The sequence below is a fragment of the Oncorhynchus tshawytscha genome, linkage group LG16 (assembly GCF_018296145.1).
Source record: "Oncorhynchus tshawytscha isolate Ot180627B linkage group LG16, Otsh_v2.0, whole genome shotgun sequence".
Classification (NCBI taxonomy): domain Eukaryota; kingdom Metazoa; phylum Chordata; class Actinopteri; order Salmoniformes; family Salmonidae; genus Oncorhynchus; species Oncorhynchus tshawytscha.
Genome location: NC_056444.1, coordinates 71,304,806 through 71,317,338, shown reverse-complemented (window position 1 = coordinate 71,317,338; position 12,533 = coordinate 71,304,806). Strand labels below are relative to the sequence as shown.

Sequence of the window (12,533 nt, the reverse complement as noted above, 5' to 3'; positions counted from 1 at the left end):
GGATGTTGATACCAGGTACTTTACGCATGTGAGCAGTAAAGAGTCCTCTCTTTCAGAATAAGAGTTCATACTTAAATCTCAAATGAAAGTTTATGAAGTTTATTCATGTTTCAGATCACAAAAATCCAGCAATGAGAAAGGTAGGTTATTTGTTTAGCTAGGCTATTCATCACATTTTTCTGTTTTGTTTTGCAGGAGTTGTCATGGTGTTCTGTTCCTCTTTCCCTCCGGCATGTGTGTACTACCTGTTGTGGTCTGTGTCCTACATTTTGTTCCCAACAACACTATGGAGCTGCAAAGTGTAGTAGGCATTAAAGGCCTTGCTACAAATTCACACTCGCACATGGCTTGTCAACAGGCTGTCCAGTGGGGTTAACTAAAGCGCCCAGACTGCTGCTGCCTACAGCGGATCGAAACAGGACGTAAGAGGACGTTGTAATGTTTTTGTAAGATTGAACTGCCTTCATCATGAACACTTGATGGATAATGTACTGTACCTTAGCCATTTTGTTTTTGAATAAGATAGGGTTTGGGTATCTGTAGCTATTATGTTTGTACAATACAACTGCAGAGTCGTACTGTACTGCCTAGTGTGTGTGTGTGTGTGTGTGTGTGTGTGTACTGTATCATCCTTATGCACAAATTGTGCTTGAGATTACTACAACAATAATACAAAATTATTTTCAGTCATTAATAAAGTCATTGAGTAGCAGTTTTTACTGTAAAGAATAAGAAAATGTCAACAGTTTTTGCAGTAAAAAAAAACATGGCCCCCCCTTTTTTTTCTGAACATAGATTCAAACTAGATTCAAACATGTGGCATGCTCTCAATTTGTAAGATATTTGTAATACAAAAAAACTTTTCATTATATTGCAGATACAAACGAAGTCCATTAAATCATGTTTTTTTAATTATGGAAGACACTACCATCTCGAGATCTTATGTTCTACTGTACTTAAAATAACTACCAAAGTGATTGTACATAAGAATTGTGTGTGGATATGGGATTGTTGAGAAATATTGTTTTTTTATTTTCCCATCAACTGCATTCTTTAATTGGAATAGTATTTTTTTCTTCTTTAAAATGTTCTAGCCATTTTCAGACAAGATTAGTTTGCTTTTATTGCAAGCAAAATGTAACCGTGCTTTAATTTAAGAGTGTTTACGTTCCCACCAGATATACAGTGCCCTCTGTAATTATTGGGACAATTGAGCATTTTTTTTCTTCTTTTGGCTCTATACTTGGTTTGGATTTGAACTCAAACAATGACTATGAGGTTAAAGTGCAGACTGTCAGCTTTAATGTGAAGGTATTTCATCCATACTGGGTGAAATGTTTAGAAATTACATCACTTTTTCAACAACAAAAACTAAAAATTCCCGTGTGTAGTAAAACATTACATTTTTGGTCCCATATTTGTAGCACGCAATAATTACATCAAGCTTTTGACTCTAAAAAATGTTGGATGCATTTGCTGTTTTGTTTTGGTTGTTTCATATGGTTTTGTGCCCAATAGAAATGAATGGTACATGATGTATTGTGTCATTGGAGTCACTTTTCCTGTGAATAGAAATGTTTCTAAGCACTTGGTAGAACACATTGTAGCGCAGATAAGCCTGAATGAGTCGTGAATAAAAATGATAACCGCCCCTGTTATTGTAATGGTGAAAGGTTAGCATGTCTTGTGGGGTCTGATACTTTTTCACTCATTATTCATGGTTCATTTGGGATTATCTGTAATCGTGGTAGCATCCACATTGATATAGAAGTGTTTAGAAACATATTATTTTCAATAAAAGTCAAACAAATTACACAATACATTATTTACCATTAATTTCTATTGGGCAGAAAATAATCTGAACACAACTAAAACAAAGAGCAAATGCATCCAACAAAGTTGTAGAGTCACAAGCTTGACGTAGTCATTGTGTGCTATGAATATGGGACCAAATAGTACTTTTTACTACTTTAATACACAAGTGAATTTGTCCCTCCCATTTTAGGGGAGCAATGTACAAAAAGTCCTGTCATTTCTAAACGGTGAACCTGCTATGGATTAAATACCCTCAAGTTAAAGCTGAGGGTCTGCACTTTAACCTCAGTCATTATTTGAGTTCAAATCCAAACTTTGAGTATAGAGTCAATAGAAGAAAATGCTTCACTGTTCCAATAATTACAGAAGGCACTGTATATTAAAATGATCATAGGCTAGCTATGGTGAACACAATAATGGGCATTCATATAAAATGACTGGGTTCTCGGTTCTCTTATTAAATGCCCACACCAGTAGAAATCCACTTTTTTCTAGCTGAAAGACGATGGCCAGAGTTTACCCATTAAGTTTGACAATGATTTAAGTCCAAGTATATTTGTGCTTGAAGTGACATCTGAACTGCCTACTTTTCCCAAATCCGTGTGACTGCGGTGTCTTTTCCTATGACGTACACATTATTTTCAGCCTCCGTTTTGTTTCAGGGCTGGGTTTTATTTGAATGTTACCACCCAGCACCAGCATGGCTTTGTTTATGATTTAGAAACCGCTGCAAAAGTTATTCATCTTGGACCATGTTGAGCCAAACAGTCCTCTGTCCACTTGACTGCCTGAACCATGGAGCATATTAAAATAGTTGTTTTTATTTTACCATAAAATTATCATAAGCCATTGGATAATTTTGTCGATTTTCGCTGTATTATATATATATATATATATATATATATATATATATGGTATATTGCGTGATATGTTAGCATTTCGCAAACCCGCTACCACTGTCACCGCAAGATGAAGGGTTTTGATTCACTACACGCTCCACTGCTTTGATTGGTGTAATGTTGGCAAGAAACCACAAATGTCTATACAGATAATGAAAATGGACCCGCAAAAAAGAATTTTAGGAACTTCTAGACGAATTGGTTGTTTAGCCACAAAACCGCGTTGCGCAATTATGGGGTATAATAGACGGGGTTAGCTTAGATTGTTGACAACAAATCTATATTTCATCTTCAACGTTTATTGAAAACATAAATACATTTGCACAATTAACACGTGTCTTTCATACATCGTTGTTGGTTAGCTAACAAGCTACTTTTAGCCAAATTAGCATGATATGAAATCAGTCAGTCGAAACACTTCAAAACAAGGCACGGTATCAAGAACAAAAAACTAGCTGAAACGAGCCATTTGCGATTCCCCACACATGGTAGTCTCATTGTTGCAATGTGCATTTCCTCTTTGTATCCTTCGTCATTCTTCGGTGGTCGACCCTAAATGTGCATTTCCTCTTTGTATCCTTCGTCATTCTTCGGTGGTCGACCCTAAATGTGCATTTCCTCTTTGTATCCTTCGTCATTCTTCGGTGGTCATGACAGTCGCACCCTCAATTTGCGAATATGTATGTATATGTATCCTTCGTCATTCTTTGGTGGTCGACCCTAAATGTGCATTTCCTCTTTGTATCCTTCGTCATTCTTCGGTGGTCGACCCTAAATGTGCATTTCCTCTTTGTATCCTTCGTCATTCTTCGGTGGTCGACCCTAAATGTGCATTTCCTCTTTGTATCCTTCGTCATTCTTTGGTGGTCGACCCTAAATGTGCATTTCCTCTTTAGGATGGGAAATTACGTTGAAATACTGGCGGAAACTTCCTCTGGGGTGGGGGGGGCTCCTTTAAAGCAGGGGTTCCCAAACCTTTTCACTCAGGCCCCCCTTCCAGCATTGGGGAACACCCTGCGCCCTGTATATTTCTATGGGCACAAGCACTATTCATGACATAAACTGTTCACACCCCTCCTGTTGGCAGAGAGAATGACATGTCTATGTATTCATGTGATATTTGAAAGATTCAAACATTACAACAAAATCTATGGGCAAAGAAACCTAGCTAAAAAACGTTAGCTGACATGGGCTAGTTGATCTGGACATTCCCGACAAGTTATAAATAGCTCACTAAGCAAGGTATTCAATGACACATGAAAACGGATGATGCATTTCGAAATTTCACCTTGTGCATTCTACTAATACTCTTGAAAGTTGTAAGTTGAAAGCCGGACTGCGTTCCCCCTTGGGTGAGCCTCACAGTTTGGGAACCACTGCTTTAAAGGCCCAGTGCAGTAAAAAACATGAATTCCCTGTATGATATATGTCCACACTACAAGGTTGGAATAATACAGTGAAATTGTGAAAATGATAATTGTCTTTTAGTGTGAGAGCTGTTTGAAAAGAGCCTGTTTTGGTGGGATGGAGTTTTGGCCTGCCTGGTGACATCACCAGACAGTAAATTGACCAATAAGAAAGAGTTCCAATTCTCTCTGCGAATAACACCTAGTTTCCCTCTCCCCACTCTGACAATCCTTTTAATTTGACTTACACATGACATTGTGGTCAGACTTGTGAACATAGCTTTATATTTGGTGTTTGCACACCTCTGCTTCTGTTTTAGAAGGCTTTACATAATTTTAAAAATGGTTTACCATCCCATTGCTTTTATTAACCTAAGGTACAGTGAATAGTTCAACTTTTTTTTTTAGTTCAGTTGATAACCTGTACCCTTTCACACTATAGTGCCAGCCCGAACCATTCTGTGCTGGCTTAGATGCATTCCTTTCCCGCTGTCATTTCCAGAACGATTTCAACAGCTATAGTGGGTGTGTAACCAGTCCTGCACAGATCATCTTGGCTTGGTTCGGCTCACCTCAGCTCAGTAGTGTGAAAAAGCTTTGCAGTTACTTTTAAGCGTGAGTCATGAGGACAAAATGTTGTCCGGAATATTCCTGTTCTTGATCCATTTCCGCATGCCTCGGTGTGTTATTCTGAAAATGGTGGTTTGTACCTCTCTTTAGAATTTTAGATATGAGTGTGCGATGGAGACAATGTGATGATGGGTTTGTTTTGAATTGGCTTAAGAGACAATAGCAACAGGACAGTAAAACTATAAATGTCACCTCCACGCCATCCAAACGGCTTGTTTGTTGGCATCGCGGTCAATGATAAGCAATGTTATGAAAATCAACAGTGTTGAGTGTGTGCAGTACAGTTTTACATATCGTGATCACAGTGACTTCAAGACAGTCTCATTGTGGGCATTAACTGTATGGCTACAATATTACATGTCTCATTACTACTGTTAAAGGCACAGGAGTGATCCTCACCAAATGATAAACTAGTAAAACATCTTATGAAGATCTCTATTTTAAATTCTGTAAATGTTTTGACAATTAAAGTGGTGATATAATGACTTGCCTGGTTTCATGACACTGGGGACAATATGACATCAAGAACACTATTCTTACATTTGTACAATTTCTTAAAATATGTTCACTTGTGATGGCCTAAAAATGTGAGTAGACAATAGCAATATAGTGGCAGATCTTTTTTTTCCTGACATCCATTTATGTGCTAAAAGGGACACATTCAAATATGCAATCTTACAATAAGGCTTTGATGCATCCTCCATACAATACTTCCACACCCTCATGCACCCTCATTATGTCAACCCATTTACAACATTTCAGCATCATAAAATAATCTCTCTGAAAGTTTATAACACATTTGATACCACAGTACAGTACACATCAACCTAAAATCAACTACAGCCATGCTTTGTCATGGACTCACCCCTTGCTTCTAGCTTCTTCATTCATGAATGTGATGCCTTGGACTAGATATTTAGGGCAGCACACCTGCCCTCTTGATGTAGTCAGTGATGTCCATGTCCTCTGGGATGTAGATATCTTTAGTGCCAGCAAGGTATGTGTAAGACCCCAGAAGCTTGATGATGGCCGAGAACACAGGCCGGTCCTTGAAGCTCCACATCCAGCAGTACTTCATCAGGTCATACCTGGAGAGAGAGAGAGGCCGGTGAATAGAATAAAATGAGAGAGCGTAATTAGATTAAATATCAGCTACAACATGGAGGCATTACACAGCTAATAATGGGCTTTACATTGGCTATGGCATAATTACATGTATATTCTTATGGTTTAATGTGAATATTATAGACAGAATGTTTTTGGCCAGGGACGGGCACAGACTTACAAGGGTCCCCCACAGTTGTCTGGCCTCTTCATCCTGTATGATTTCTGTAGGTGGAGGAACACATGCTCCGGCTCCAGATCAGGGTAGGGGGGAGAGCCTGAGGGAGCGATATGAAAAATAAATTAAATATTGAAGACTACTAAAACAAAAACAAACAAAAAACCTAATTGAAAATATTGTTGTCTTATTGTAGAGGTAGGCCTACATTTCCAAATGACTTGAATCAGATATCAGCAAAGTAACAGTTACCCAATGTGATCAATTCATACAGAAAGATTCCAAAAGACCATCTGAGGGGGAGAGAAAACAAGTTATCAAGCATGTTGAGATGTTACAAAAAACAACTGAAAGTCATGTAGAAATATTATGTCAGAACGTTAATAAAATCAAACAAACATTTGGTTAATGTACACTCTACACTATGGGCCAGATTCCCAAGCACAGGTTAAGTTTAGTCCTGGACAAAAAAAACTAGTTCAATGGAGATTTTTTTCATTGGGAATGCTTTAGTCCATGAATGGGCTTAATCTCTCTCCGGGAAAGGGGCCTAAATGACCCAAAACTCACACATCACTCCTGTCTGTGGTTGGGTGCTTCATCATCCTCTCTGGAGCCTGCCATTTGAGAGGGACCTCAGCTGTTCTCCGATTGGCCAGTTTGTCATTCTGGCACCTGCGATAGGCCAGTTTGTCAGTCTGGTGCTGGCGGTTCTCGAAGGCCAGGCCCAATCCAGATACCCTCACAGAGAACCCTGGACCAATCAGGATGTTCTGTGCAGCAACATGACCATGTACAAGCCTGTGCTCTGACAACAGATAGTCCTGAAAGAAGATTGTAATAATAATGATGTGCTTTAATGCAGAAACCTGGATATAATTGATGTGATACTTTAAATTGCTTGGATTACATGCTCAAAGTCATTGTATTCTAGCAACTGACTGCAGTACCAATATTCTCCATGAGGTGTTGTTTATTGACGATGAAACTGTTGTAAATCACATTGGTATCCTATATGCACCTAGGACATTACACTGTATTCACTGCAAAGAGCTTGTTGTGGTACTGTATTTTGGCCTTCCATTGGATATTATATCTCTCCAAATGCTACAGAAAATCACTTACCAGGCCTGCTGCCACCTGCTTTGCCACCAAAAACACTGATCTCTCTGAAAAATGTTGCAGTGGATCCAAGGGCTCCGAATCACTCTGGAGAACAGGGAAATTAATGATTATTCAGTCAACTCAGGGGGATGCTCAGTATTCAATTTCTGAACTTAAAGTGACCAATTATTTATCTGTAGACCATTCAATTAATGACTTCAATTTGAATTAAATGTAACTGAAAAATGGAATAATGAATTATCATCATATTGGGAATAGAAATACAGTATTATTCACATTCAACATGCTTGATTCGTGAGGGCTCTGGTGAGTATGATTTCCAATGTATTTGTTACAGCAAATAAACTTGAACTTAAAGTCCCACCCATTGTTGTCTTACATTTCTCAGGGTCCAGAGGTAGTGCAGAAGGTTGCCAGGACTACAGGCCTCCAGTACCAGGTACATAGGTAGTCTCTGTGTCTGACAGTACAGCATCCGGACCAGGTTCTGGTGTTTACACACGGTACCATGGAAAAGGATCCAGTCAACAAACTTCTTTGCCTCAGGCTGATTTATGCCTCCTGAAAGGAGATTTTTTAAATACATTTATTCAACTAGGCAAGTCAGTTAAGAACAAATTCTTATTTACAATAACGGCCTACCCTGGCCAAACTCTAACCCGGACGACCCTGGGCCAATTGTGCGCCGCCCTATGGGACTTCCAATCACGGCCGGTTGTGATATAGCCTGGAATCTAACCAGGGTCTGTAGTGATGCCTTTAGTACTGAGATGCAGTGCCTTAGACCACTGCACCACTTGGACCAAAGTTTTTAACTTCTTAAACAAGGAACAAAATCATAAAAATCCTAATCCATTGCAGTGGGATCCTCTAGGAGTAAAATGTAAAAATTCTGTATGTTTTTACCTGCGAGGTACAAACAACTCTCCCATAACTCAAACTTGCTTGGGGCAATATCTCCAAAAACATGCAGCAATGTCCCACACACAGCCTGTACAAAACTTTACAAGCATATACCTCGGAGTGTCTTGACCACTACAGCACTGGGTATATCCTTTCTTCTCATTGTGCCTCTGCAGATAGGACCATAGTGGCCAGTCTGCCAGAACTCCAGCCCCTCCAGAGTACATTCTCCTGGGATCTCCCACAGACTCACTGGGCTACTGGACACACACTCCTGACCTGCTGGATGCAACGCAGTACTGTGCTAAAGATTTGTGATGACATGCATTTGAATTGCAACTTGAAGTTGTTTCTTGAGGTTGATATTTTAATGTTTTTACAATGTCCTGTGCCTTGCTTGGCAGTAGAGGGCTCATGTTAGTCATGGTTCAGAGTGTGCATACTGATGCAGTGTTGATATGAACAGGAACAGATTTCATTAACAATTATTTTTACATCATAATTCACTGTGGTGAATTCACTAGACAATATTACAGATCTAACACAGGTTGATATTTCCAATAGGTTTAAGTTTACCACGATTGGTGTAATGGGCAGGGATGGAGGTCCTCTCTGGTGCTGCTCTTCTTCTATGGAAGAGACTGCACAGTATGCTGGTCACAACAACCACTGTGCTGAGAGCCAGGAGAGTGGGGATAATGATGACAGCTAATGTGCCTGATCCTTCCTCATCTGAATACATACACAGTTCAGATGGTATGAGGGGAACACAACACAATCACTGTAACTGGTGCAGTCAGACAGACAACGGGTGCGTTAAACGTGGCTCTTGTTGCACATCTAATATTTTATCTGAGCTGGTGTTGATGAGAGACTGTTGTAGTTTACACATGGGAACATAAAATACTTACAGCACAGAGGGTCTGAGGTGTTGTTGCATGGAGACGCCTGCACATCCATAGATTACAGGTGGTTCTTACCATTTCTCACATCTTCAGGAAGAGAGATTAATCCAACATAAGGCCTATGAATGGAAGAATATAATCAACATAGTATTCTTTTGGTCTATAAACACTTTTATGATGGGAGCATCCATTCAGAGCCAGTCAGGTAAAAGCTATAATGGTTGACCAACAAAAAAATCATAATAATGCTAGTAATATACAATAATTGCACCACATCAATACAGGATGATAAATCAGGTGTAGTTAGTTGACTTTAACATTTCAACAACAGGAAGAACTGCTGTAGTCATTTTGCAATGGCCTAGACCAGTGGTTCCCAACCTTTTCCCGTTACTGTACAACCAACAGAATATTGCTCTGCCCAGAGTACCCCTTCATGTTAATTTTACCAGTAGGCCGATGGTCTCATGAGTCTTCTCAAGTCCCCCCGTGGATAGGTCAAGTACACTTACAGTCGGTATCCTACCCCTGGTTGGGAACTACTGGCATAGCAAACTAACACTCTAATTTTCAACTCACGTAAAATATCGTAAGCACATGCAGATACAAGCTGATGGGATAAAGTCAACACCGGGCCATCGTGCTAATTACCAATATGCCTACTAATTGGTCTTCCAAGCAAGACAGAGAACTGTAAGAACAGCGTGTCCTCACAGATACCAAATGAAACTGAAGTTATGGACGCCGGCAATTTACCAGGGAGATATCAAGGAAATGTGTCTCCACATGCCTACCTGTAATATTTGAGTGAGCTCTCGTGACAACAGCTTTTAGAAAATACACACTTTTCTAACGTCGAATGCCCTCTGCTCTGGCTGAGCGGGCTATGGCCATGAAGGTGACCGCGGTAAGTTGACTGACTGTTAATTATTAACACGAGGACATTTTGTGACTAACTATTTATTTAACTACTGAGATAATATTGAGTAAACGTGATGTTATATTTGTCTAGTACGCCTTTTCTGCTTTTCGTATGTGTCCTCCATTCACAGGTGTCCCCATCATAGGCTTCGATAGTATCTATCATGTCGTTTGTGAGAGCATGGATAGCACGATTGAGGCCATCTCCGTAGTGGTGGCGTGGAGTCCCATGCCGAAAAAATGTGAACATTTTCAAATACTTGTGAATTAAAAATATTTGCCAAATATATTTTCATATCAATTTATGTATTCCAAATACTGTACATTTACAAATGTATGTCACGCATTTAAATACATTTCAAAATGCGTAGAAAATGTTTTATTTTTTGGGGATATATTTATTAACATGTATCCTAATTCCAAAAATATTTTTTCCGTATGGGGTCTACCGTTTCCGGAAGCGATTTCACCATTCATTTTGTGGACTCGGTTCATTCAAACATCGTTTTAAGCTTTGTTTTACTATTGACAGTTACAGCAGATTTTTGGGGGGATTGGGTATCGATTTGCTCTCCTTAAATATTAGTGACGGGTATTCCGGGTCTTTTCAGTGAGCCGGCTCGTTCGGCTCAGCTCACCAAAAAGAGCCGGCTCTATTGGCTCCCAAAAGGCTCTTTAAAAAATGTTTTGTATTTTTTCAAGTCAAACAGTTTGCGATAGTTTGACTATGATTGGTGTTAAAACAATCTTATTAAATGAAATCATACTCTACCTTAATCACAATGTATTTAAAAATGCGTTGGTTTGTTATGAAAAATAATGCTATTAAACATTTGTATTTAAAGTATAACTTTTTAATGTATATAAACAAAGTGCATATAAATGTAACAATTCAAAACAAATACAATCTGAACAACATAATAGAATATTGCACCATATCAAAGAAAAAAAAAGTGCAAAACTGCAGCATCCCACTGAAAACATTCAACTGGTCCCTCTTTTCTCTCCTTTATCGCCATGTTATAACCAGCAACACACAGCAATGCTGACCACTGAAAACATTCAACTGGTCCCTCTTTTCTCTCCTTTATTGCCATGTTATAACCAGCAACACACAGCAATGCTGACCACTGAAAACATTCAACTGGTCCCTCTTTTCTCTCCTTTATTGCCATGTTATAACCAGCAACACACAGCAATGCTGACCACTGAAAACATTCAACTGGTCCCTCTTTTCTCTCCTTTATTGCCATGTTATAACCAGCAACACACAGCAATGCTGACCACTGAAAACATTCAACTGGTCCCTCTTTTCTCTCCTTTATTGCCATGTTATAACCAGCAACACACAGCAATGCTGACCACTGAAAACATTCAACTGGTCCCTCTTTTCTCTCCTTTATTGCCATGTTATAACCAGCAACACACAGCAATGCTGACCACTTAAAACATTCAACTGGTCCCTCTTTTCTCTCCTTTATTGCCATGTTATAACCAGCAACACACAGCAATGCTGACCACTGAAAACATTCAACTGGTCCCTCTTTTCTCTCCTTTATCGCCATGTTATAACCAGCAACACACAGCAATGCTGACCACTTAAAACATTCAACTGGTCCCTCTTTTCTCTCCTTTATTGCCATGTTATAACCAGCAACACACAGCAATGCTGACCACTGAAAACATTCAACTGGTCCCTCTTTTTCTCTCCTTTATTGCCATGTTATAACCAGCAACACACAGCAATGCTGACCACTTAAAACATTCAACTGGTCCCTCTTTTCTCTCCTTTATTGCCATGTTATAACCAGCAACACACAGCAATGCTGACCACTTAAAACATTCAACTGGTCCCTCTTTTCTCTCCTTTATTGCCATGTTATAACCAGCAACACACAGCAATGCTGACCACTGAAAACATTCAACTGGTCCCTCTTTTCTCTCCTTTATTGCCATGTTATAACCAGCAACACACAGCAATGCTGACCACTGAAAACATTCAACTGGTCCCTCTTTTCTCTCCTTTATTGCCATGTTATAACCAGCAACACACAGCAATGCTGACCACTGAAAACATTCAACTGGTCCCTCTTTTCTCTCCTTTATGCCATGTTATGCCATGTTATAACCAGCAACACACAGCAATGCTGACCACTAAAACATTCAACTGGTCCCTCTTTTCTCTCCTTTATTGCCATGTTATAACCAGCAACACACAGCAATGCTGACCACTGAAAACATTCAACTGGTCCCTCTTTTCTCTCCTTTATTGCCATGTTATAACCAGCAACACACAGCAATGCTGACCACTTAAAACATTCAACTGGTCCCTCTTTTCTCTCCTTTATTGCCATGTTATAACCAGCAACACACAGCAATGCTGACCACTTAAAACATTCAACTGGTCCCTCTTTTCTCTCCTTTATTGCCATGTTATAACCAGCAACACACAGCAATGCTGACCACTTAAAACATTCAACTGGTCCCTCTTTTCTCTCCTTTATTGCCATGTTATAACCAGCAACACACAGCAATGCTGACCACTTAAAACATTCAACTGGTCCCTCTTTTCTCTCCTTTATTGCCATGTTATAACCAGCAACACACAGCAATGCTGACCACTTAAAACATTCAACTGGTCCCTCTT

At 39.4% G+C, this 12,533-nt stretch overlaps 2 protein-coding genes across 4 annotated transcripts in view; one reads left to right on the top strand and one right to left on the bottom strand.

The window, feature by feature from the left end:
• tmem269 (transmembrane protein 269) overlaps positions 1 to 2,295 on the top strand; it is a 30,798-nt gene extending 28,503 nt beyond the window's left edge. For both annotated transcript variants that reach the window (XM_024376127.2, XM_024376128.2), the window contains exon 7: positions 196 to 2,295. In XM_024376127.2, coding sequence (XP_024231895.1) covers positions 196 to 305 — 110 coding nt within the window. In that variant the 3' untranslated portion in view covers positions 306 to 2,295. The remainder of the gene's footprint in view (positions 1 to 195) is intronic.
• Positions 2,296 to 3,460: 1,165 nt separating this feature from the next.
• On the bottom strand, positions 3,461 to 9,858 carry si:ch73-206d17.1 (tyrosine-protein kinase STYK1). Of its 2 annotated transcripts, none has more exons than XM_024376125.2 (10): positions 9,760 to 9,858; positions 8,972 to 9,084; positions 8,637 to 8,792; positions 8,175 to 8,342; positions 7,537 to 7,718; positions 7,158 to 7,241; positions 6,603 to 6,856; positions 6,285 to 6,325; positions 6,036 to 6,132; positions 3,461 to 5,838 (listed from the first exon to the last, which is right to left on the bottom strand). In XM_024376125.2, the coding sequence occupies exons 2-10, from the start codon at positions 9,018 to 9,020 to the stop codon at positions 5,667 to 5,669; spliced, it is 1,203 nt and encodes a 400-aa protein (XP_024231893.1). In that variant the 5' UTR covers positions 9,021 to 9,084; positions 9,760 to 9,858; the 3' UTR covers positions 3,461 to 5,666. The 2 variants fall into 2 exon arrangements, with proteins under 2 accessions (XP_024231893.1, XP_024231894.1); XM_024376126.2 differs by having other exon boundaries at positions 8,175 to 8,339.
• Between the last annotated feature and the right edge of the window lie 2,675 nt (positions 9,859 to 12,533).

What these genes read in the sequence shown, in the direction of transcription:
- si:ch73-206d17.1 (XM_024376125.2), bottom strand. Translation starts at nt 9,020, where the DNA reads ATGGATGTGCAGGCGTCTCCATGCAACAACACCTCAGACCCTCTGTGC. An exon ending in CACCTCAGACCCTCTGTGCT is followed by an intron (nt 8,793 to 8,971) that starts GTAAGTATTTTA and finishes GTATGTATTCAG; the next exon opens with ATGAGGAAGGATCAGGCACA. An exon ending in GTATGAATTGATCACATTGG is followed by an intron (nt 6,133 to 6,284) that starts GTAACTGTTACT and finishes TCGCTCCCTCAG; the next exon opens with GCTCTCCCCCCTACCCTGAT.